We start from the raw sequence: 25,277 nt of genomic DNA on the forward strand, positions 1-25,277 counted from the left end.
ATTTGGAGACTAAATTCACTCAAAGGCTGAGAAAAAAGGGAGAAATTTAATTCAAATTTGACAAATTTTACAGACTTGACACAACCCTTTAACTTTGGCACAACTGGACGCAAAGAAAACTCCATTCAACTACCAGCCAATGGCATTCTATTATTAATTCCCTGATTACAGGAGAAACTAAATATCTAGCATCAAAAGAATGGCCTTACTTCTTTAGCAATATATTTCTTTAATAAACTTTGTCAAAGTATTATGTACAGGTAAAGCTACTCCTCCTAGGCTGGTTAAAAAACACAAGAAAACCAGCAGCTGTCTTTTTGGGGAATTTTTCATTCTAATGGATTTAAAGGGCTAATTTCATTACTGTGTAAATAAAGAGAAATTTCATTTATTTGAATTTCTTAGACATCTGAAAACAAACCTAGGGCTTGGTTCACTAATATATTTTTCTTATGCAAAAAATACTGACATTTGTCATCAAAATAATAACCATCCTAAGGTGATAGAAGGGGATATTTTATTACTCTCATTTGCAATTTATACAAAATCTCATTACATAACACTCACTTTTTAGGATACTTCTGGATCATCTTTCTTCCTAATAGAAAACTTCAAAGCAGATGAGTGACATTGGTATCACTGTTTCAACTCTCTTTTTGCCATCTACTTCTTTTCTTGTCCCACCTTCTCCATTTTCTTACCTGAAGACTCAAGAACTCTTGTAATAGTATGTGTAAAGACAATGATGAGTAAAGAATGATGTGATACATAATAGTTCTGGTAGTGCCACGTCTCTGGTAGTATGTCCTCCATGGAAATACACATACATACATTTGCTAGTAATTATTACTATTTCATATTCTTCTTACTATCATGCCATCATCATAATAAGAAATAATCTTTGGATATTCAATAGGCATATCATTAGCATAACAAAAAATATGAACAGGTTGCTGTAGATATAATATATGGGTTCTTTAAATGATCACATACATCTAGCTGAAAAAAAGACAGTAACTGAGAGCATCCCTGCCTCTGCTCCCACTGTCCAGCAACATTAGTAGAATTATTATTGCTTGGCCCAATGCCTGTCTTAACCTCTCCTCAAAGTAAGAAAAATTTTGTATAATTTTAAGGACACTAATGATAAAATATGCAATGACATTCCAGTTTTTAGAACTGAAATAAGTAAAAGTAATAGTACTATACAGTTCTAATGATACAGGACACATGACTGCTCAGGCACAGAGGTGAGCACGCAAAAAGAGTCTTATTTCATCTTACAATATATTTTTAATGCAGAGCTTCTGCTTAAATTACTGCAGGAGAAAAAGCTTACAGTTTTTTTAAAAAAAATAAATTAAAAAATCCTGCTTGCATGTATTTCTGATTGATATAATAGCTGGAGAAAGAAAAGATTGACCTTTTTCAATTTGAACAGGAATTGCAACAGCTCATCAATGTAATTGTGTCAGCTGCAGAGCTTATTTTTCAGTCAATGGCACCTATAATCAGTTTTCAGTAGAGGTGCAGAATTTGATATGTGCTAGTTAGCATTATTATAGACAGACTGAAGAAACATCTGACGACTTCCAGAAGCTCCCAGGAGCTTATCAACACCAAAATGTTCACAATGACATGTTTTAAGACACACATTTAAAGATGACGCTTGGATATTCACTTTTGAAAAGTATGAATAGTAACAGTGACAGGGAAGAAAGTGCTTGACGATTCAACCTACTATAATGATTTCCTGTTCATAGACTGATTTTTAAAGTATCCTTTTGGCTAACCTTTCATCCTAAGAGCATAAACCAAACAGCAAGTTCCTGAACCAGCTGGTGAAATAACCCACCAGAAAATGCCCAGAAGCTATTTACTACTAAATCCAATACAGGTGTTAAATGTGCCACTGACAGTATATTTTTCATATCAATACTGATAATATAACGTTCATGTGAATACGTGCATGGTACTTGCAACAGTGTATCTGTGATGAATTTATGAGCATTTATTAATTACGTTTTATATTATCAATTATAAAAGCACTGTGATCAAGCAGCGAATTATACACTGTGCCTTTACCTCTGTTTTGGGGAAAGAGTTTCAACAAGTGGCAATACAGAGGGATCTTCACATGGCTGTGAAACGTTGAATGAAAAAAGACCTAAGCTTACCATCCTCAGAGGGTTTAATGAAAAAATGCCCTTGAACTAACTCTCCTTGGTGGCTGAATCTGATTTAATTTACTACTCAGTTGACCATAAACTAATGCCTTTATCTAAGAGAAATATGCTTGCACTTAGCAGGCACTATATGAATACACATAAACACAGATGCAAGATTGTTTTATAGCATGTAACTTCAGTAGAATTATTTATGTAAGCATAAATGTGAAGAACTGATGAGGTTCATCAGTATCTTTCGATGGAGGCTAGACATAACAACAAGCATCTTTGAGGGGCATAAGATAGACCCTCTAAATATGGTCCATTGACATCGAGAGACAGCAAGCCGAACACATCCTTGTGTTCCTCTCCTGCAGCTTCTCTCCCTGCCCCACCCTCAAAATTAAATTTTGTCACAAAATATTTTGAGGTCTAGGGGACTTGGGTGCATTACAAAGAATTAAGAGATTGACGAATAAATGCCCTAGAAACACCCTAAAGTTTGAGGTTCTTGTAATGGTATCTGTATGACAAATAACATAGAATTCTCCAGAACAGATATACCACAGTTAAATTGTGGGGACTGCATGTCTCTATCTCCTAGCTATTTCTGAAGGATTATCTAAAAAAAAGTTTATTGGAGCTACGTAAACAAGCCACTCTTTTAAAATGAGTGGAAAACAAGATGATGAATTGAAAAAAAATGTTAAGGTGAAAGGGATGTTCTTAAGAGAACTGGTATAATTTTTAGGATTACGCCAAGTATGGAGATGCATATGGAAAAGTTTAGAATTTAAGCACTGGCAGAAAGATTTTTAAAATAAGCAATGGAAGCAACATGACTAAGGGAGTGTCCTGGTGGTGGACTTGTGAAATATGAACTGAGCCCTCCCTTGGGATGTTACACCTCGTTGGTAGTCGATGCATAAACAGCACTGGTAATTGGAACACTGAAGAAATCCAACCCATCGTCATCTTTCTGAGTAAATGTGATTCAACACGTACTCTACTTTACTTTAGGAGTAGAAGGAAAAACCACCAGTTTTGTTGTCAAAGCACCCACAGAAAGCCCTGAATGAACTAAAACACACAGACAGGACCTCAAGGTCAGTTTTTTTAAGTCTGATAAAACTTGGAATTGCCAGTCCTAATTACCGTATGTCTACATGACAGCAAGTGGCATTTACTAGGTCCATCAACATGTCTAGACTGCTTTCATAATGTGAGCTAGTCCAGTCAGCGTCAGAAACTGTACCACACTAGCATGACAACGTTTCTCAGAACAACCTCCAGCTGATTTTAGTTATACAGCTGTAATGACTGGAATAACTCTTACAGGGCCTTCTTAGGATCGAGAAGCTGGTAAACAACTTTCCAGTCACTTCCCTTCCCTGCCATCCTTGCCATACAGAGCAGATCAGCACAGGACTGCTCATATGCTGAAATATCATCACCATGACCCTGAGAACTGCTTGTTGAGCTGCCCTGCGGCCTGGCTACAGAACAAAGAAGTAGTAAGAGGGGTTAGGATTTGAAACAGGGTCTAGAACTTGGCCTAGTTAGGTGTGTAATGTTGCATACCCCTGTACCAGCTGAACAAAAAGGAGTTTTCATAGAACATCCAAAGGGTTTATCTGTACCTACTAAGTCTCAAGTAGCAGATCATATTTGAATGAGGACTGAACTTGAAATGCCCATACCTATCATTTCACAAACAGCTCTCACTGGCACAAAGGAAATACAGCACATACTGAACGGATCAAAGACAGAAAAAATGACTTTACTTTTATAATCTGAAACCTGGTTTTGACTCTTTTGACTGGTTTAAAACAGTTATATTTACTCCGTGACTTGTATATCAAAGCAAAATGCAAAGAAGGTGATACCACATCGTCTGTCTGCTTAATTTTGAACTATTTATTTTGATTTGAAAGAATGATCAAAGAATTCCTCTTTGCTTGATAAGTAAACAGTGACATTTCAATCCAGTTATTATCATATGCATTCCTAAAGGACTCATCAGTGTAAGCATCTAGGCTATGCTAACCTGGGATCACAGACACTGTCTTCTGTTGCATTCTCAGAGCTATATTTAAAACACACTCTAAATATTCTAAACTGTGTTATGTACTGGTTGCTACCCCTGCCCTTTTCTAAAGCAATGCCATACATATATGTATACTTCTGCCTGAAGCCACCCTGAAAATCCTGGGCTTCCACGGGGAGGGAAGGGAGGTCTTTGCCCCATATCAAAGAGCCGCTCCCAGTGCTGTTTACACTGCTGTTCTGTAATTGTGTCTCAAAGCAGCTACAAAAAAGCTTGCAGTGACACAGCAGTCATTTTCTAGCATATGAAACTATCCTGTCACTGTTACTAGACTTTTCCTGAGTGGTCAGAGAAACTGCATTGGAGACAGATTATGAAAGTGTCCCCTGTGGACGCCTCCAATCTGCAAACACCCATCAGTTTTGTATCAGTTAGGGTACAAAACTTGTGCAATCCTACCTATCAATATCCACTTACCCGAGGTTGCAGCCAACTCACCATTGTGGTACTATGGCTTTATTATACATGTTTACTGATGATCAAATTACAAAAGTAATTTCTGAGTCATAATGTATTCTAAATGTCGGCAGAGAAGACCACTCTCTCTCAACTTGGGCGTCACCACGCTTAGACTGAATTCCAGAGTCAGGCATTTCCACTCGGCTGAGGCCGCTTTTCTCTGCAGCAGCCCACATTTTTCTGGAAACTTCCCCAAAGTCCTCAAAGATTATTTTAACTTTTGTAGCTCTACCAGCAGCCACACTTCTCAAGTTGAAAGGAACATATTTAGAGAAATTATTACATCATAAGTTTTGAAAAATAAATACTGAATGAATTTGGGTTTTGCCTTTGATAGATTCATCACACAAGCTAAGCTAACAGTAAAATTATTTTTCCTGTTACTACTACAATAGTGACTACTGACAAGTAAATATTTTGGATCTCATGCCATGTCTGACTCACAGAAGACATGGCTCTGTAGCAAAGTTCACTTGACATTTTAGTCCAATATATAGCAACTGTTCAGGCTGGAGAGCTCTAGATCATTCATCATTATGCCACTGAAAATGACAGCACATCAAAAAGGCTGATAGTTATGCCTATTGTGTCCATTTATTAGCAGACCTATACAAGAGGTAAATTCAGTTTATCAGTTTACTATAGTACTCCCTCCCCATTCTGCACTAATACCAGCAAAAGGTACAGCGGATAACAAAGGAACACAAGAACTTAAAACTGTCTTCTCTGTTTAGCTTCTCATTCTACTCTTCCATACTCAAGAAAAGGACACCAGGAATGACTAATTTATTGATGAGCATTTCTCAGGACCACAGAAATCCTCCAAAGCACAATGGTTAACAGCTCAACAAGCAGAGGAATTTAATTCCCTTCCTTGATTCCATTTAGCCCCTACCTTATGTCCTTCTAATGCAATTTTTTCAGGCCAATACCACATATACACTCTCTCAAATCCCCTGTCCCAAAGGCAAACATAGTGCCTGGCCAGTCAGCAGGCCAAGCAAAACAGAGCTCACACGGCAGTACCTCTCAGGATGGACCACAAGTTAAGGTTTTCTTCTACCCAAGTGCCAATCTTCATCAGACTTACAGGAGCTTCATTAAAACCTCAGTCTTGTGAATCTTTTTTGACATTAGGCAATATGGTCAAAGTTGTGAAGACGGGGCCAGACAATAGCAAAGATATGGATAGATGATGTGACCATAAGTCTCATTTCCTCAGGAAATCAGAAAAAAAACCCCAACACCACAAATACACGCATGAACTGAAATTCTTAATATCAGAAATATTTTAAAGAAAACTAAAACATAACTATACATAATATATAGTAATAATCAGTTCTCAGAGAATGAAAGCTGTGTTAAAATATTCGGAAAAAATGGTATCAGTTAATCTGCTCCAAGGCAAAAAAAGCCTTGCCACTGATTCCCAGAAGCAACATAGTGACTGCTCTAGCTGCAATAAGCATTATGTTAAAAAGCTAAACATATGTTAAAGAACAGATGAACAATAGCCTCTGTAAGGGAAAGTGTAGCTGAAGAAAATTATGGTTTGGTTTCAATTCCATAGCCTGGTAAAAACCCTAGTCTCCAAGGCATTCCCCAGCTCTGCAACCAGCATTACCTGCACATAGAGAGAATTTGCCACTCTAGATTCAGGCTTTTGTCCCCTGAAACATCCCCCACAAAATCTCCTGTAGAGCAGTAACAGGCTCTGAGGAACCTGCCCTTCACAGAAAATCCCACTATTCTCCTAATTTCTTTCCTAAGAAAGTGTTTAACTAAATTGCCACTGTGATTTATTTTTAATGTAGAAACACTTGCAGTAGTATAATCCAACAGACACAGATGGTAATTTGTCTAATTTGTGTGGAGTAATTAACAGCGTAAAACAACACACTATCAAAACACTGGAATATAAAAATATCAAGAGCAGGTTTCTCTTGTCATTGGTTAGATTATTCTATCAAAAAACTGAATGTAGAGGTGTGAATGATTTTAGGTATATTGCACAGAGGAGAAGAAAATTAAGTCAAGGACAGATTTCGTACTCTGGCAAAGGAAACACAAGGCACCTCCAGGCTTATGAAAGAGGTGATGGAATTTGTAAAAGATGCTGAAATTTTTGTTATTTGGCCTTTGGCATAGGCAAGGGAGGGCATGATATAATTATTTTATCGCAGAATGCATTCTTCACACGTTAAATCTTCTAAAGTTCTAACTGATATCTTAAGAAGTTGTCTGAATTCTTTCAGTGTACACTTGGAGCAGTAAGCTATTTTAACCAAAGATGCTTTTGATATTTCAGAGAGTAAATTATTTATGAAATATTTAAAATCTATTTCCATCCAATGGTCCACATTTTATTTAGATCAATGGTAGTTTGCTACTGTTTTATAGTAACATGGCTTGTTTACCTGAAGATGCTACTTGGATTCATATTATCTCAAACCTAAAATGTGATTTGCTAGATGAATCAACCCAAAATTTGGTACCCATTGTCACTGCTAAAGATCCAGACAAAGACAGTTTTCATGCTGCTGTGAAGAGTGGAGGATGAAAAATAGCTATTGATAAGGATTTTTTTTCTTGTGGTTTTTTTTTTTTTTTTTCTTGTTTTTTCGTGGAGGTGTGTGCGTCAGAAAACTGCCTGTGTCATTCACCTTACAGCATCTGAATCAAGCTCAGCTTTAGCAAAGAAGACAATAAATGGCCACCATGGCAGAAGCAAATTTACCAGAAGCGGTTTATCAGACCAACAGCTGGGTAACATACAGTGGGTGCTTTCTCCTGGATAACAAGTACAGTATTTCAGACTGTCAGCGATTCAGGAAATTCTCCTGTTTCATTCTGTAACACAACACTGATAGAGCAGAAAGAGACTCAAGCAACTCTTCTGCAATTAGTGTTACTGATCTTCCTCAGATTACTAATATGGAAAAAAAAAACAACTAATGTTGAAGTACTAATGAGCTGTGGAAGTCAGGAAATACCCATGCCATGAGGCTTCTCTACATTTCAATAGGTGTTATTTTCCTATTTGAGCAATATTGTCCTGTTCAGAAAGGAAAAATTTCTTAAAAAATGTTTCTTGTGCTTCAACTAAATGCATATATCTCAGACTTGTCAATCCATCCACATCCATCTACTATTATTGTTGTATGAACAGCATCCATACTTTATAAGAGTAAATTTCACAAGTTTAAAAAAGAATAGACTTTAGCATTCTGGGAGACCAGATGTTTCACAGATGTGAAAAAGCACTTTGATAGTATCAAATCCAATCTATTCTGTACAAGAAAGCACAGTAAATAGTTTAGAAAACACAAGTCATGCAATCAGATTCTCTCGTACAAACACCAAAAAAGAAGAAAATAAAGAATGTATAGAACAAAAAGTTTTCATTGACCTGATTTGTCAGAGATGTTGGCTGTGACTGGCGTGGTGGAGCAGCTTGTGTTAGCCTTTGCGCTGTCCTTGGAAGAACCAACTTTGGGTTTATTTTTCGTTGCCTCTAGTGCTTTGACCTTCTTGGCATGTTTACTTCCTTTGTAGTGGGCCTCGGCCTGGCTCTACAAAGGAGAACAAATCAGGCTCACTTTTTCTGTATTTCTATATAACACAATGGATGACAAGGCAGAAAAGTGACACTTTCAATAGTAGGCACCACATTATTACACCTAGAAAATTCTGATAGCTCTATACTAACAGTTTTCCTAGATGTAAGTTCTTATATATTCAAACAATAGGGTTTTAATGAATGGTACATGTTTTCAATAACTCAGAAAAAGAGGCTTCGAGATTACATAAAGCTCCGTCACTCCTAATGTAATTATTTGCTTCCATGGTGCTTAAAGATTTAAAGCACTATACAAATGTAAACACATCCAATTGAGAAAGATGCTATTTGGTTTTCATGTACCGTTCCCTAGACTTTATTGCTTGTAGTTAGAAAGATGTACTAAGCTGTAACATGATTAAATAATCCATTTTTCCTTCTGTTTGATCTAGCACAAAAGTAATAAAATACTTTCATCATTCACTAACAGCAATTGAAACAGGCATTAATGATATTATGACTTCACCATTAGATCAAGCAAGAAGGGTTAACATGAAGAAACACTACACCTATAAATTTCAATAGACCTAAGTAAAACACAGAAAACTAAATCCGTCTTGATTGCTTTATAAATTGCCTTGAATATTTTTTTTTCCAAAGACCAAGAAAATTGAAACCTGAAGGACAGAAAGGGAGCTTATATATATAAAAGCTACATATATATTTTTTTTTTTTGCATGTCTGTGTTTCATTTTGATTAAAGTGCTTTACATGTAAAGTACTCTTCTTGGTCCACCCAAGCAGAACAGTAGAAATACGTTCTAAGATGTACTGTTTACTTCACCTTTGTCTTAAAACTATTTTCAGAAACTAGGCCAGTGCTTTTGAAGTTGCACAGCTAAAACTTGACACACAAATACATGTCCATTTTTTTCAGCTGCCTTGATAAATCAAGCCACTTTGTTAAGAGCAAAACTAAGGAACTATATGCTTAATACAAAATCCAAAGCTTGGAAATTTCAGCTAATGAATTTAAACATTTTTCTTGATTTCTTAAGAAATAAATTTATGAAAAAATTAGTAAGAAACATAATTTTATACAAAACATAGTCTATTTTCATAACACTATACTATTCAGCTATAGCTTTGCATTATTAACATTTCCAATCATCATTTAAAAAATTATTTCAGACATACTACTAGGTGCCTCTATTGAAGGTTACATATTAACTAGAAAAGTTAATATTGTTTATTTCAAAGTGAAACACTCAGTGAAAGCATGCTTCAGATGACCACACCTTGGCACCTGGCATATAAAAACATCCATCAGTGCAACTACACTTTTGCTATGGTCATGCAAAAACACATTCTCTCTCAAATCAATTAGGACTGCTTTATTTAGCTCACTGTGTTAAATGAAGCGAGCCATGAAACAAGTCACGTGTTTTTTATAAGAAGCAACTAAAACATCTAACACATTTGAATTCCATAAAGAGTGCCACCATAACAAGGAAAATAATTTTAAGGTCAGCAAAAATAGTCTATATAGTATAGTCACCTTGGGACAGCAAGTAATAACAGTTTTATCATATGGTAGAGTGTAAGTGACAAGTAGAAACAGCTGGAGCAGGCAAGAGAACCGATAGTGTGTTGGAGTCCTCACAAAAATTATATGCACTGTTTAACTGTATAAAACTGATGGAGAACTGCTACTAAAATAGAGTGAAGTTCATATACACCAAAGCTTCTTAAGTGATTATATAACCTGTGAAACACAGTGCTTTTCATCTCAAAAAGGTAATGTATGTGACATGTTGTGGCTGCATCTTTTCCTTTATAGGAGATTTCAGTAAGCAAGCATTCAGTAAGCAAGGCTGCTAGATAAGTTTTACTTTGAATTCCTCTGAAATTGTTTGTGTTTTTTTTTTTAAAAAAAACAATTTTGTTCTAAAACCAGTAAAGAGTCTACTCATCAAATGCTATTAAACTATTTCTTGATTTTAAAACTTTTGAAATATTATCACATGTACAAGTACAATTTAAGGATTATGAAGAAACAACTGAACAGCTATATCACCACTACTACTACGTGCCCTACTTAAAGGGACACTTGTCAACTTCTGGGTCGGACCTCTTCAGTTCTAAACATGGGTAGAGGAGCACAGATCCGTTCACACCCTGTTAAGTTTATGGGTCTCACACAGGCACGGGAGTCTCACCCTGTCTTTCTCCACCCCTGTTGGATTTTTTTCTCTTAAGCTTTGCTGTCACTGCATGATGCACTAGAAGGAGTGTTCGTCATCAACAAAATTAAATAAACTGTTCGCGTGTTATAGTGTACACAAAGTGAAGCTAAAAATTGAGGTCTATATATACCCTTTCTGTGGCAATACTTTTAACTTTAAATAATAGGAAGTACAAGATTTTCCACTTAAGCATTCTCAAGTTGATGATGTCCCTTTAAATATTTGAACTCTATGCTCTGCGCATATGTGTGCTGTTGATAGGATCATATGCTGCCTGAGGCCAAAGCTATAATGTAAGAGACATAGGTGCACTCAAGAGAAAGACTTAGTAAGTCAATTCCTTGATAAGCCTTTCTGCTGATATTTGCAATAATAATGCCTGCAATATCAGTAATAACCTACTAAAGTCTTTGATTCCCTTCGTTCAATCCCCGTGTACTGTACATGAGACCTGTTGAGAACAAACAAGCCCAGGCAGAATTAAAATGAAGATTTCCATAAACACAAGCAAAGTCTCATGGAAATGTGCTGAACAAAATTGTCTAGCCTTGATTTTAAAGTAGCTAAAGATGGAAAAATCTACCTTTGGTAAATTGTTTCAGTGTTTCACTTTGTCAGCTAAGTACATACTACTCATTTCTACACCAAATTTGTCTATTTTCAACTTCCAATGGCTGGATTTTGCCAAACCTCTGTTTTTTAGGCTCTTTCAACTCAACTCTGTGAGTAGAAACACAGATACTCTTTTCAAACATGAAGTTAGAGGAGTATTCCTTGAGGTACTGAAGCAATGTCTCCTAGCCACATGAGCACTGTTTTCTAACCCTTTCAGATACACCTGAAGTTCAAGGTTTGCTTATTATCCACTGTGGGATAAATCCTTTCATTCAGTCGCCTTTTGGTAACTGAAATGCAATATCAACAAAGGACTGTATTCTGTGTAATTGTGTTACAAAAACCTTTGGAACTTTCTGGAGTCATAGAAACGAAAGAAAAAAGGATCACTGTGGGAATTTGAAACTGGAATACAGATTCTGATTATTAATGCGCTGATCATCACTAACCCTAGTTTTATAAAATATTTGCACAAGTATCACATTAAAGGCAAAAATATTTGCTACAAGTCCTATTTAAGAGTTGTTTCTGACAAACACAGCACTACAGTACAGGTTATGAGCTTTGTAACATACATCACTGAAATACTAAACTTATCTTTGAAATAAGCCATGACATACTAAATTTTCACTTTCAGTGAAAACAAGATGCCGAACATTTATTTTCATTTGGTCTGATAATCCAAAGGGAGTTCTATACACACAAGGTTTAAAAGTCACATATGTAAAAGAAAGATAATTCAACAGTTTTAATACAATACCCCAATAAAATATAAAAAGAAATTGAAAATAAATACCTTCAGGATGAAATATTTTAAATGGCTACTGAATGCACTTTTTGACCATCATTAACATTAACTAAACCAAGTACAACTAATTCATGCAAACTCCATGCAATCAAAACAATATTTGAGAAAACAAAAAAATTTGGAAAAAAACAAAATAAATATATGCAACATTAATGAATATCTTTGTACTCATGTACTGTGATGCTTTTTAATTACATAATAATTTATTCCATCGTACAGGGCTGCATTTACTGTAGGGATGAATCAACTCTACAGTAAAATAGTTTATCTGTGCCACAAGTCAATATTATCGGAATATTTTTTTTATTTCAAAAGGATTAAGTTAAATTTATTGCTTATATAACTGAAATTAAATGTCATCATTGAGCTTTTATTATTCTAATTGTAGGTTAAGGAGGACGCTCTTTCAAAAAGTGGAATAAGATCATATTTCATATGAAAGAACTCCCTATACCTAAAAGGAAAATCTAATTTCCACTTGGTCCTAAAACTGACTCTGGTTTACTAGCTTAATATATACACATTGTGACATTTTCAAATGGAATCTTCCTACTTATTAGAAAGTATAGAAAGTCATCAAGTACTGGCTAGTAAGACTTAATGAACATGAAAAGCTTTAAGCTGCAATAAATGTGGCATTAAAGACCAGAATGCAAAAAATACCTTTGTACTGACAGGCCAAATTCCACAAAAGTGTTTGTGTGTTTGCCTGGCATTACTTTTTGATCAGCAGGATGCATATTTTAAGACATGAAACATATGTCTAAATCTTCATAAGATCAAGGCTTAGTGAAAAGCTGCATTTTGAATTCAGTTGCAAATAATTAAGAATACCATCAACAGACAAATAAATATGCAATATTCTCCCATCATTTTTCAAATTTTAACACCTTGAAATGGTGGAAGGATGCCCATCCTCTCTATAAGCAATCTAGATTTTTAGTTCCATTTACAGTCTTTAAGTAGTAGCTAAAAAAACCCAAGTAATTAAACCTTATGGGTTTTTTGTTTGTTTCTTTAAGAAGACTTTCTACACTCTAAGGATTTGGTTGTAAGAAAGGACGAGCTTTTCCTGTCTTAAAAAAAAAAAAGAAAATATTTCATCGAGACATACAAATGATCTAAGCATTACATTTTATTTCAAATCTAAAGTTAATTGCTACTTTCAATTCCAAATTATTAAGTTTGAAATATAAGCATCAGGATGTTGAACTGTGAGACTACATATGATACGTTAGCCTTATATGCTAGATTGCATCTAAGAAAACATCAACTATGCAAATCTTCACCTTCTACATATAAACACGCTTCCTAAAATTAATGTGAATATCATGAGTATATTATAGTGCTTAAAATAACCTCAGTAGCTTTACTTTGCATAAACTTAAATATGTGTATATGTATAGATATGTATATATAGAAAGATATAGATAACCAGGAAAAATACAGATCATACAGATTCATTGATAGTGGTATTACCTTTAAGGAAACTGAAATTCAGGCAAGACTGCAGTGCAAAAGATTACAGAAAATTATCCCTGTCAGGAGCAATGACTGACAGTGTATATGGAATCAGCACTATTCATTTTGACAGTTCACAAGTGGCTGTGTTTTAGAATCTATTTGGTGTGTGAATGACTAATTAACTGAATTTATTACTACATAAAGAGATGAAATATTAACCTACCAGATCCCTTCAATGACAACCTGATGCAAGGTTTGACTAAGTCAAATGGTTCAGTGTGTGTGAAGGATCAAGATTTTTTCCAGGCTTCTTTAGGATTAGCTGATGTAGCCCTTCAATAGGTCAATAGGACGCTTAAGCTGAATGCTTGAATCTGCTACCACATTATCCAGCCTGACAATTAATATATAAAATTAAATATATGTAGAGCTGCATGACATTAAGAAGGAGAAATACAGAAATAAACAGAGACCCTCAAGTATCCACATGGGAAGTTGGGGTTCATGCCATAACTAAATGGAACTGAATGTGGTGGCTCCTAGTCCTACTTCTTCTCCCTTGCTACTGTATCTTTTTAAAGCAGGAATTCCACCCTGGATGGGAAGTCTTCTCAACAATATTTTATCTCAAATGCTGTATTCATTTGGTATTAATACAATGGTCATCTCCAATGAAAAATAATTTGTTGAAAATACCACAAAAGTTTCTGCCAATAACAGTTCAACCACATAGACAATTTACAACTGGAAGACTTAAAAGATACTGATAAACAATAATCCTGAATACTTTTATTCTGCTCTGGAGTATCTAAAGATAAAAAGTAAGATAAAATTCTTCCTGCATACCATAAGAAGCTTTACATAATTTTAAGGTAAAAAAAAAGATTCTAACATGTCTTAGTTATAATTATAACATACACTGTAGAAAGCCCACCTCTCAACAACTATGTATCTGCCCACTTCTATACATCAAGCTGTTTCCATTTCCGGGAGCCATATCATTAATACACAATTTCCTTATTTTATAATTATTTCAGAATACTTACAACATCCTCATAGTATTTAGGTCTTTATCTTAAATTATCAATAGCTTGGATTACGAAGCTTATTTTGAAATCAATAGAATTTGCGTCTGGAAGATATAAATAATGCCTAAGTAGTGCTGGAAGTTAAGTAACAGTATTCTTGTAAAAGCATGGATCTAAGCAAGGTTGTGATTTCCAGAATTCCTGATAACTACAGAATTCCATCATAACTATATAGTCTTAAGTACCAAAAAAAATTTTTTTTTTTTTTTTTTCAGGTAAAGCTCTTAGTGTGGAAGTAGCTAGGCTAACCATAATTGCATTACTTTAGGCAGTAAGGAGAAATGGTTTAATGAATTGTGTGCAGCCTCCCTATGAGAGCTCTCCTGGCATGGCTGCAATGGCAGCAGTCCTGTTAGAGCAAGCATCTAACTCTACAAGATTGGAGGAGAACAGAAGTATTTATATCTATAACATCGTAATGTTAATTCACAGCAGGTCCTGAACTGTAAAGCTCCCTTTCTTACAATAGTAAGAGGTCTATCAAATGTTTGATTATATAGTTTTCCTGCTAGAACCATATTGTAAGAGCACGCCTATTTATGTGAGGAGTGTATAAATTAAGAAGAATTTAGACTAGAGTCATAACTTTAATAAAAATTACATGAAATGATAAATTAGGAAGTAGTGTTGAAAAATTTATTTTTATCTCATTTGATATTAATAACAGATGTAATTGAAGAAATCTGCAAAACTGAAGCACTCGTACATTTGTTATACCAAAGCTATGCATTATTTTTTCAATTTTGTTCTCAAGGGGTTTCTAAAGCCTAATTGCTCCAAACAGTAAGGTAGGTGACTATTGAAAAGGACACAGAAAAATCAAAAAGCTGTGAAGATCAGCCATGTCATAAGGAGTTAAACTCATTAAAACTCATATTTTAAATATCTAACCAAACTTAGTTAAAAGCTCTGTTAAATAGCTGGTATTTGAACAGAATTTTCAGCATGTTATAACCCTGTACCATATAATTGTGCAATATTTCTGTCATGTTGGAGCTAACAACTTTCATCATTTTGTCAGTTCTGTCTACAAAACAGAAAATTAGCTTCACAAGTTCCTGAGATTTATGCATTTAATTACCTCCTATCTGCTTCACTACCCTCTGTGCCCAAAGAATCAATATAAATAGTCTTATTTATAGGGAAAATGTAAAACATTTGACAAAAGACTATGACAGTTCTGTAGATTTTTATTTGATGCTATCGATTATTTTGTGTGTTATCTTTTTGACAGCATGTGTGATTCATTTAAATTTGCAAAGTTAACATTTGGTAATACTTGCCTAAACTTCAAAAATTTGCCTTCTGGCTTTTTAGAAAGATGATCACTATCATCACATCATTTTTATTAGCTATAAATGCATTCAACAATAAGATCATCTTCAGCATCTCTTAATGCTGAACTGCTACAACTGCTTTTTCTGATCTGCCTAAAAGGTGTTTTTTCTTGATTTTTGAGTGAAATCTTCACAGGTGACACCAAAAAAAGCAGTACTGACTTACAGTCATCGCTCACAGACTCACACACTGTGCCAACACAAGTTTATTTCAACCAAGTGATATCCTATCCATAAGATGGTACCTACCAGGCTGCATCACAGCCAAAGACCTTTCTACAAGAAACAAAATGCACAGAGGGAAGCAACTACTTTTTTTAGATGTGATCAAGAGACGACAAACTGTTTTCAAAAAAACCACCAAAAAAAACCCAACACTTGGACTGCTGGCATAATATATTTGTGCATTTGGAGTACAGAGAGGTCTGGCTGCTGAGGAAAGGGACTGGATTATCACTGACATTGCTGTTTAATGCCCAAGCTCCAAAAGCTTTGTGGACTACCAATAAAAATAAGGAGGGAGAAGAGCAGAAAGAATTTACTTGAATGTAAGGTGATGATTCATAGATATGTAGAAAAAAACAATGCTGCAAAAGCCAAACAGGTATCCTTGCAACTGCAACTCACTTTTCCCTTATGGTTTCAAGCTATCATGTCAGATGCCATGACAGAATATAATAGACATCTCTGGGACAATCTGGCTGAAGCTCCACAGCTGCTGGAGGGAGTTACTGCCACAGAGCAGCTGCAGGAGATGCTGCAGATTCATCTGGTGGCCAGAAAGAATGAGAAACAGCAAGCAGAGAAGGAATCTATGTGGGATAGAAAACAGCCATTTTTCCCCTTGCCCTGTTGCTACTGGGGCCTCTTATGGGTATCGTAAGGATTCAGCAAACTCACTCAAGCTGCTTTTTGTTTCTGCTAGAATACCTGTAATACGAATAACTAACATCAGCAAGCCAGACCTATGCAATTACTATGAAAAATTATTTAGCAAATCTTATCTATAGTCCACATAGATATACCACGGGTTTGGAAGGTATCACAGAATTCTTAAGAGGAAAAAAAGAATTTTTTTTCAAAGGCTAAGCTAGATCTTTCTCAGCATGTTTTGCTTCCTCTTGATGGAATGCAGTTATGTCCCTTGCTCTGATGGTCTTTAAGCAAGCGTAAAATCTGACTCACTATCACAATCTGTTCCATGAAGAGGACTCTTCCTCTTCTACTGCATGATCTCTGGTGGTAGTAAACACAACTGAGATATTTCTCATTTTTTCTGAGCTGGATTATAACACAAGACTGTAGCTTGGACTTCACTGACACACTAGTCATTGCTGCACTGGAACACACCATCATATAGAAATTAAAAGATATAATGGTGTTAACAGATACTTTGATGCAAAGATGGAAACACCTATGTTTATTCTAATATTTTTCCAAAAATGTATATTCCTCTGCGTAACAGAATAAAAATTTATGCAGGCTGAAATAAGTATCTCATTGACTATTCTGACTAATCGATCTCATCAACTACCAATCCTTATAATACTATCCTTCCTAAATTGAGATTTCCAACTTAATTCAACAGCAATTGATTCCTGGTATTTACCATCATTTAAAATTAGTTTAGGAAAAAGCCCTTTTCTCTATTCCCTCCTCACTTTTTTTGCCATTTCAATTCCTTTGAATTGTTGAGAGCTCTACTAACTTTCTGGTTTTCTGGTATCATAATCTTGATGTCAATTAGTTTCCTCCTATTTCTTTTAATGCCTTTTCTCCTCAGTAAGTCCTGCTTCCCCCCGCCGTGTCCCCCTCCCCTTCTCCCTCCCTGCCTGTAAAAAAAAAAAAAAAAAAGAAAATAGAAGGCAAACCTAATGAGCAGGAATTCAGTTCTAGAAAGAGGTGCCCGGTATATTGTCCCAGATACCACAGATACTCAAATGACAAGACACTTGGAGTGGGATTACCTTCCTAAACCTAGTAGCAGCTAGAATATCTTAACTAGATCATGCAAGAAATATTGTTGAAGAAACCTCAGTTATCATTGTTGTCAGGTCAATACTGCTATTACAGATAAAATTCCCATTCGAGGACCTCAAAGTTCAGGTTATTAAAACAACTTTAGTTTGGTGTTACTTCACAGAGATGGCATTTTATTCCTCAAAAAAAAAAAAAAAAAGAAAATAGAAGGCAAACCTAATGAGCAGGAATTCAGTTCTAGAAAGAGGTGCCCGGTATATTGTCCCAGATACCACAGATACTCAAATGACAAGACACTTGGAGTGGGATTACCTTCCTAAACCTAGTAGCAGCTAGAATATCTTAACTAGATCATGCAAGAAATATTGTTGAAGAAACCTCAGTTATCATTGTTGTCAGGTCAATACTGCTATTACAGATAAAATTCCCATTCGAGGACCTCAAAGTTCAGGTTATTAAAACAACTTTAGTTTGGTGTTACTTCACAGAGATGGCATTTTATTCCTCTGTTTCTAAAGACTTTGGATCATCTCTCCTGTACTACAGTTTCTCCTGGAGTTGACAGAGCTTGGACGTGGTGCTGAAAATGTTTGTGCCAGAATTTATTAGCAGAAAAGCACAACTTCCAAATTGACTAAACTTCAGATAATGAATTCTAGAAAAGGACAGATAGAGTTTGATCGCTAATGTCTAAGAATATGATGAAACCCCATCATTTATTTTTTTGGAAGAGAACAAACATTGGAAGAGGACAAACAGATCAGGCTATAACTGGACCAAATTTAGAGTTTGTATGCAGATGTTTTCTTCAGGTTGTACTTCTAAAAAATGTTTAAAAGTACAGAAGGCTAGGAGATACTGAAGAATTCAGTTAGGAATCACTTTGCTTAAATTATAATATGGTAGAATAAAAATAGCATCATCCTAGCAATTTTTATTTTTAAAGCTACAGACGGCATTGCTTCAATATTAGATACATTTACTCCCACATTGAAGACAATCTATTTTAAAGTTTCCCTCCACCCCTGATATCAGACTTTCTCTTCCTGCAGATAGCTGCAGATCCCTGCCTCTGAATTTGATGCCAGAACACTCTTACCAAATGTAAACCTGCAGACACACTAGCAGAAGAAAACTGAAACTTTTGTAATTTACTGTATTAATTTAGTGGGAGGTTTGACAACTATAAATTGAATAGTGTGAATTTTTTGGGTCTATTGATCCAGACCAGTGGGTGTTCACAGTGTAAGAAGATGATTGCACACAAGGAAACCAATTTTCTTCTTCTCACAGATGAATATCCACTGGTCCATATGTTACTCATGCAATAGATAAAGCACTACTAGAATCAGGTCAGAATCTTCAAACACCATGCAACTGAAATTCATTTAGGAGAACAAAAGTAAGAGTAACACTTAATAGCTTACTTCTGTCATTTTAATTTCATTTGCTTGCATAATTTAGGTCAAAGGAAGTTGAAAGGAACAACAACAAGGAGACGTCAGCCTTGTAGAGCTAGAAGAAACTGCAAGTGTGAAATGACTGTACTACAAATCTCATTCAGCAATGTGCTATGCTCAAAGTTTTAATGCAGGCTTATCACAGTTTGAGGCCTCAGTACACTCTTAGGATGTTACATGGTGGAACTGATTCACTGATTCAACTGTTAGAAGGTTCACAAGTAACTGTCATCCAACACAGAACGGACTGTAAAGACCATTCCACTCCCTAAGAGTAATTTTACATTATAAAGGGACCAAAAAGAAAAATACAAGCAAAGAGTCTAAATTTTTATTTCTGTGAAGGAGCTTTTAACAATCTAAGAAAGAAATACGACAGTCTGCAGAGCTTAGTTGAAAGGCCATTAGCATTACCTCAGTGAAATGATAAAAACACAGATTATGGGGGTGGGGGTGGTAATAATAATATCTGAGTTCAGTAAGATCTCACTCTTCCAGAAGAAAAAAATAAAGGCAACACACACTCAGATAAATAACTCTTAAGGTCAAGAGATGGAAGAAAGATTTAAAATCTTATGCAAGCTTCCCAGGAGAAACTGAATAATCCAATGAAAAGCTAGATAGCTTTTAAAATAGAAGTGTTATACTATGAGAATTCCTTCTCCAAATGTTCCTGCATGTTGTGGTTATCAAATAGCCATGAAGCTTGAATATATATTTAAGTATTTTCTGGTATTACTAACACTACTAGAATCTCAGTGCATTCTACAAACAACTTTCCAGGTTGTCTGTGAAAGTCTGGTAAAGCAAACTGCTGTAGAAAGTAAGGAACTGCATTTTATCACTAACAGTGGCACAGTCATAATGCTTCATCTTTTCTTACCATTATTCATTACAAACGGACGATGATATATTCTAGTAACTAGAACTGAACATATTGATCACATTTAGAAAGAAAGGAGCATGACACTCTATGAATACACCTGCCCCAGAAGAAGAAACAAGGCTATAATCTGCAATTCTTTTGTGATGTCTCTATTGCAAGCAGAATATGATATGCACTTTTTGTTCTACTTTGTGGGTAAGTCTAGATAGGAAAAATTGCTTGGTTGGCAGGTGAACAAAATGGTATAATATTTCAGCTCTTTTGTTTGCTTTTGACCCACTAAAATGTGATTTGACCCATCTGCCTGATATGCTCTTGTCCACCTGAAAGCGACTGATTCCTCTAGGGACAGGACCCATCATCAGAGAGACCCTGACCTCAGAAGAAGAGGGAAGAGCAGGAAAAAGGCTCAGCTGCCTCCTCAGTGACTGAGAAAGGTCCAGCTCAGAAGAAAGATTCAGATCCATGGAGCCCAGGCAAATTTTTATAAACTTTGCTAGTTCCTTGTTTTAATCAGTAAAAATAGGTATCTGCAACAAGTATCAGAGCAGAAAGATTTTTTGACCTTAAATCTTCACCTTAAAGAGGAAATACAAGTGAACTAAATTTTAAATAATGACTTTTGAAATCGGTTAACTAAGTAGATATTGCCACTTCAAAGAAAGTTTATTAAGCTTGTCAAAAGACGTCAGATTTAGAAATCAATTTGAAGGTATGATAGCACTGCTTCAAAATCCTTACCAGCCTAGACAAGAAAGCCAAACTGGGGAAACCACTTTACAAAACGCTTTTCAAAGTGGAATGGTAGAGGAAGAGAAAATTGGAATAAAAGGCATGGGTGCTTCACTGCAAAACTCTAGGAGCACTAAGTACTCAAAGGCTTTGAGGAGGTGTCTGCAAACTATTTCTTAGACTGAAATTATAACAGCAAAATAATAAAAAATATACATATTTTTAAAGTATTGAAGGTCACAATTTTCCTAGGCACAATTTTCTTGAACTCCTTTAATTTTCAAGCTATTTGGGAAAAACATTAATTGGATATATATATTAAACATATCAATCAATGTATTGTTTGGTAATGCATTTTTTGCATTTTTTCAAATTACACCTCAGAAAACAGTTTCCTTGAACTTTATCATACTCAAAAAGACAGCCAGAAGTAAATGTTCATATTATTCAAAATAAAAGTTACTTGAAGAGTAGCTTTATCAGAAGACATATTATCAGCAGGGATGGAGAAACAACAGCAAAAAGATAGTTCTGGAAAAGGAGTGGGTATGACATGGAGAACTCACAAGGAAGTTCTTCTGTCTGCTCCCCCTCATTTTTTTATATTTTTTAAGAAAAAGAACATTTCTTTTTGCAGTACCTCTTGAAGGCACATGGGATATGATCAATGGATGTGGCACTGGATATCATGGCAGACACACTCAAGAAAATCAAAGAGCTCTATGGACTTCCACATCTGAATGGACAAAATATCAGCCCAGCAGGCTGAACAGAATGTAAACAGAACTGGCATGATTTGTTTGTGGAAAAAGAGGTTTAGGTTAATTATACCTAAATTACCAAAAGAGAAAAAAAAAGTCAATACTCACATCAGAATTAAAGCGAAGCTGGCAGACGTTACAGGAAATGACTTGTTTCTTCTTTGGGGGAATGGACACTCCAAATGTATGGTTTATGACTGCTTTTTGCACAGGATCCATCTGGAGAACAAACAATAATCAATTTACAACTTTTCAGGGCAATACACAGTACAGACAAAAAAACCCCCACTTTTTACTGGGATTTTTTTTCTTTTCTTTACCCTTTTGAGGTAAATAGGAGGAAATGAAATTTAAGCTCTCACAATAATTAGATTTAACACAGGTTAGGGAATTGGTAGCGTGCCAGAACTTATGAAGAATGAAGAAAAGGCAGCTCCATTGTTGCTGCAATCCCCAGGGTACTAGATAGTTCCTCCCCAAACCAGCACATCCTCAGTGCTGCAGGGACCCACGATTGTGTCTGAATTGCAAAGAGCACCCTGAAAGCCTTCCCCTATATCACCTGCTGATCCAATAGACACATAATGAGAAATCACTTTTGTCCCCCAACAAATCACTGTTATTTATCTCAACTTGTTTTTCTGTTCAGTGATAGATATTGGCATTTACATGGAAAATATTCTCTCTTGAGACCTCCTTGTAAGAGGAGGTCCTTTGCAGGATCCATTAGAAACACCACTTGCTGGGAAAAAAGGTCACAATCCCCAAACATTTTCATGCAGAACTGATGAGTGACATGGAAGGCCAAGGTTCAGACGAGGACACAGGAAGTGTTTGTACCAGAAAAGGGTACTCAAATGACCATACTTCAGAAAACATTTTAACACTGTGAAAAATGTGAGATAAGTGAAGCATCAAATATATTAATCCTAAATTTCACTGAGCATTTTCAGGAACTGGGAGCCGACTACATCTTTGCTAAATACTAGGACTCCTGTTGGTCACAGTTTAGAATGTCCTCAAGATCACAGAGGGCTTTGTTGTTAACACCACAGGAGCTGGGGAATAGTACTGGATGTGAAGGAAACAGAGTTTATAACTGCAATTGCGTTGAGGCCTCAATTAAACATAATATGTCTTTTTTCCTGATGTGGCATGGATACAGATTAAAATTAATTTCCTGACTCAAAAAGATTCGGATATATTTTTCTAATTCAAATAAAACAGACTATCTGGTTTGATCTCACAGCTGATCCTGTGAGGTTGGACCAGATTACCTCTGAGGTGCCTTCCAACCCTTTCAAATTACTCTATGAGCATCTGTGCACATGTGGTCCTGCATACTTATTTAAAATGAGAAATTGATTCTGAAGAGGAGAGAGCAACAAATGGCAGTCTACAAGAAAAGATAAGAACTCATTTCTCAACTTTGTTTTTAAACTAGCTCAGGAGAAAATGGTTTAATTTGTTACAAAGTTATATTTTTCTGAAGCTTTCTTTGCAGTCACAGTGATTTTTTTTTTGTCTTTTACAGTACTATTTGAAGAAATCAAACCTGGATGTTTATTCTACATCACATAGTTGACACTAAGGTGACTTACAAAAGGAAGAGACAAAAGTTGAAGCTAGTGATTCAATAGTTAAAGAATTGTAACAATTAATTAGCTACTTCCAGACTTTCTAAACCTGAGGATAAAGACTCTAATTTTCCCTCAGCACACATTTAAGCTTCCAGAGAAGCCTGCACTAATGTGGATTTTCTTTGCATATATGTGCACACACAAATACACAAATTCAACAAAAACATATTGCATCATATCTGCCTGAGAAAACATTCTCTGATAATCAACTACCCAACATTAAACACACACATAACACTTTTTTTGGACTACAGCTAAATCGGTTTCTTGCTACATTCCTTCTAAACCAAATGCATGTTTTTGCAAATGTCACTGCTAACAAAAATTTTCTGGAGAAATGATATAATTATCAGCTTTTTTCCATTAAATATTCTATTTCACTGCCATACTAAAACAATTACAAAAGTAAAAACATCTCATCTAGCATGAACTACTTTAATTAAATGTCACAGTGTTGTTGCAATGAATGTGATAAAGTCTAAAAAAACCGCTAAAATAAACATCCTTATTTCCTGTTTTCTCTGTTTCTTGAATGTAGTGACAGTCCAAAGTTTAAAAGCTTAAAATATAATTAAAAATTCTCTGACTTGTACCATTTATTGCATCACCCTGCATAATATATCATAACTATACATGCAGATTAAAAGTTTTTTGAGCATCCATTTTATAATAGATATGCCGGTCAATATATATTATTAAATTTATAATATATATTAAAGATTGCTGTATCATTAGGGAATTGTGGTTTTTTTTCTTAAATGGAAGACATGTTTTGCTTTTCAACCTAACTACTAATTGTTAGATCAGGTAACATAGAACAGAAGAGTAATGCTGAAAAGTACCTCAACCATTTGAAGCGCGTGAGATCGCTGAAAAGAAATAGCACAAATACCCACTATCGTCTGCAGTTCCGTTTAAAAAAAATAAAAAGGGAAAAAGAAGCAGTGATCAATGAATCCTCTGTGCATTCCAGATAACAATCCACAGCACTAGTATTAGGCAATGTAGTTCAAAACCATATAACGCAGACTATACGCAAAGTCCCAGTTTCAAACAGATGTAGCAGCACAAGGACAAAATCTACACAAATAATACAGCTCACGCTGCCTCCAGAAAGTACCGCTTAGGATCCCAGGGGAACGGTTAATGATCCTTCCCAAACTGGAGCCCTGAATGTAGTCCGGTCATGATTAGAATTCAAGAAGTGCAACATTAACAATTAATAGGTTTTAAATATATCAGAAACCGGGGTGGGTTACAGCATGCTGGAAGAATAAAATAGTATCTCTCTGTTAGAAAATTAATGCTGCAGGGTAAACTGATCTCAGATCACTACACAAAATTATCCTCTTCATTGCAGGGAGGAGGGGAGAAGGAAAGAGGGAGAGAGTAATTTGTTGAGGTATATATTAGGAAATGACGCAGCATACTTTGCCCAGTGGGGAACACCAGTATTTAAAAATCAGTTCTATAAAACAAAATAATAACAGAAGTGAACAGCTACCACAAATGCAAATAAAAATCTGCACTATGCTGTTTATGCTACAGGAAGAATTAATAAAGCAAGTCACAGTGCTCTGGTAGCCATAACTAAGTTTAACAACCTTTTAGTATTGTTCTCCTATTTCATTTGGTTTAATAAAAAATTAAATTTGAAAATGTCTTTCCAACAAATTTGAAGATAGTATCGTTTTGCAACGAGTCTCCTTAAAACCACCCGAACTATTGAAGTGAGCAAGGATCAGCAGAATCCAGACATATTTCTACTACTCTTTGTTCTATTTCCTGATTTCAGAACATGCAAACATGAGAGATACTCTGCAACTACTGGCCAACAAAAATGACTTTCAAAGCACTTAAAAAATGCAAAAGTAGTAACAGACAATCCAAAAGCACAGAACTGCTAACCTCTACTGAAGCTCCATCTAGCCTATTATTATATCACCCAAAACAACCACCTGTAGTCA

General features: G+C 35.5%; 1 protein-coding gene across 8 annotated transcripts in view; it reads right to left on the bottom strand.

The window, feature by feature from the left end:
- Window positions 1–25,277, bottom strand: part of ZNF385B (zinc finger protein 385B) — a 175,372-nt gene that overhangs the window by 17,649 nt on the left and 132,446 nt on the right. For all 8 annotated transcript variants that reach the window (XM_014954203.1, XM_014954204.1, XM_014954202.1 and 5 more), the window contains 2 exons: window positions 21,779–21,889; window positions 8,144–8,306 (listed from right to left, as the gene is read on the bottom strand). In XM_014954203.1, coding sequence (XP_014809689.1) covers window positions 8,144–8,306; window positions 21,779–21,889 — 274 coding nt within the window. The remainder of the gene's footprint in view (window positions 1–8,143; window positions 8,307–21,778; window positions 21,890–25,277) is intronic.

Source organism: Calidris pugnax, unplaced genomic scaffold (assembly GCF_001431845.1).
Source record: "Calidris pugnax isolate Ruff unplaced genomic scaffold, ASM143184v1 scaffold103, whole genome shotgun sequence".
Lineage (NCBI taxonomy): Eukaryota > Metazoa > Chordata > Aves > Charadriiformes > Scolopacidae > Calidris > Calidris pugnax.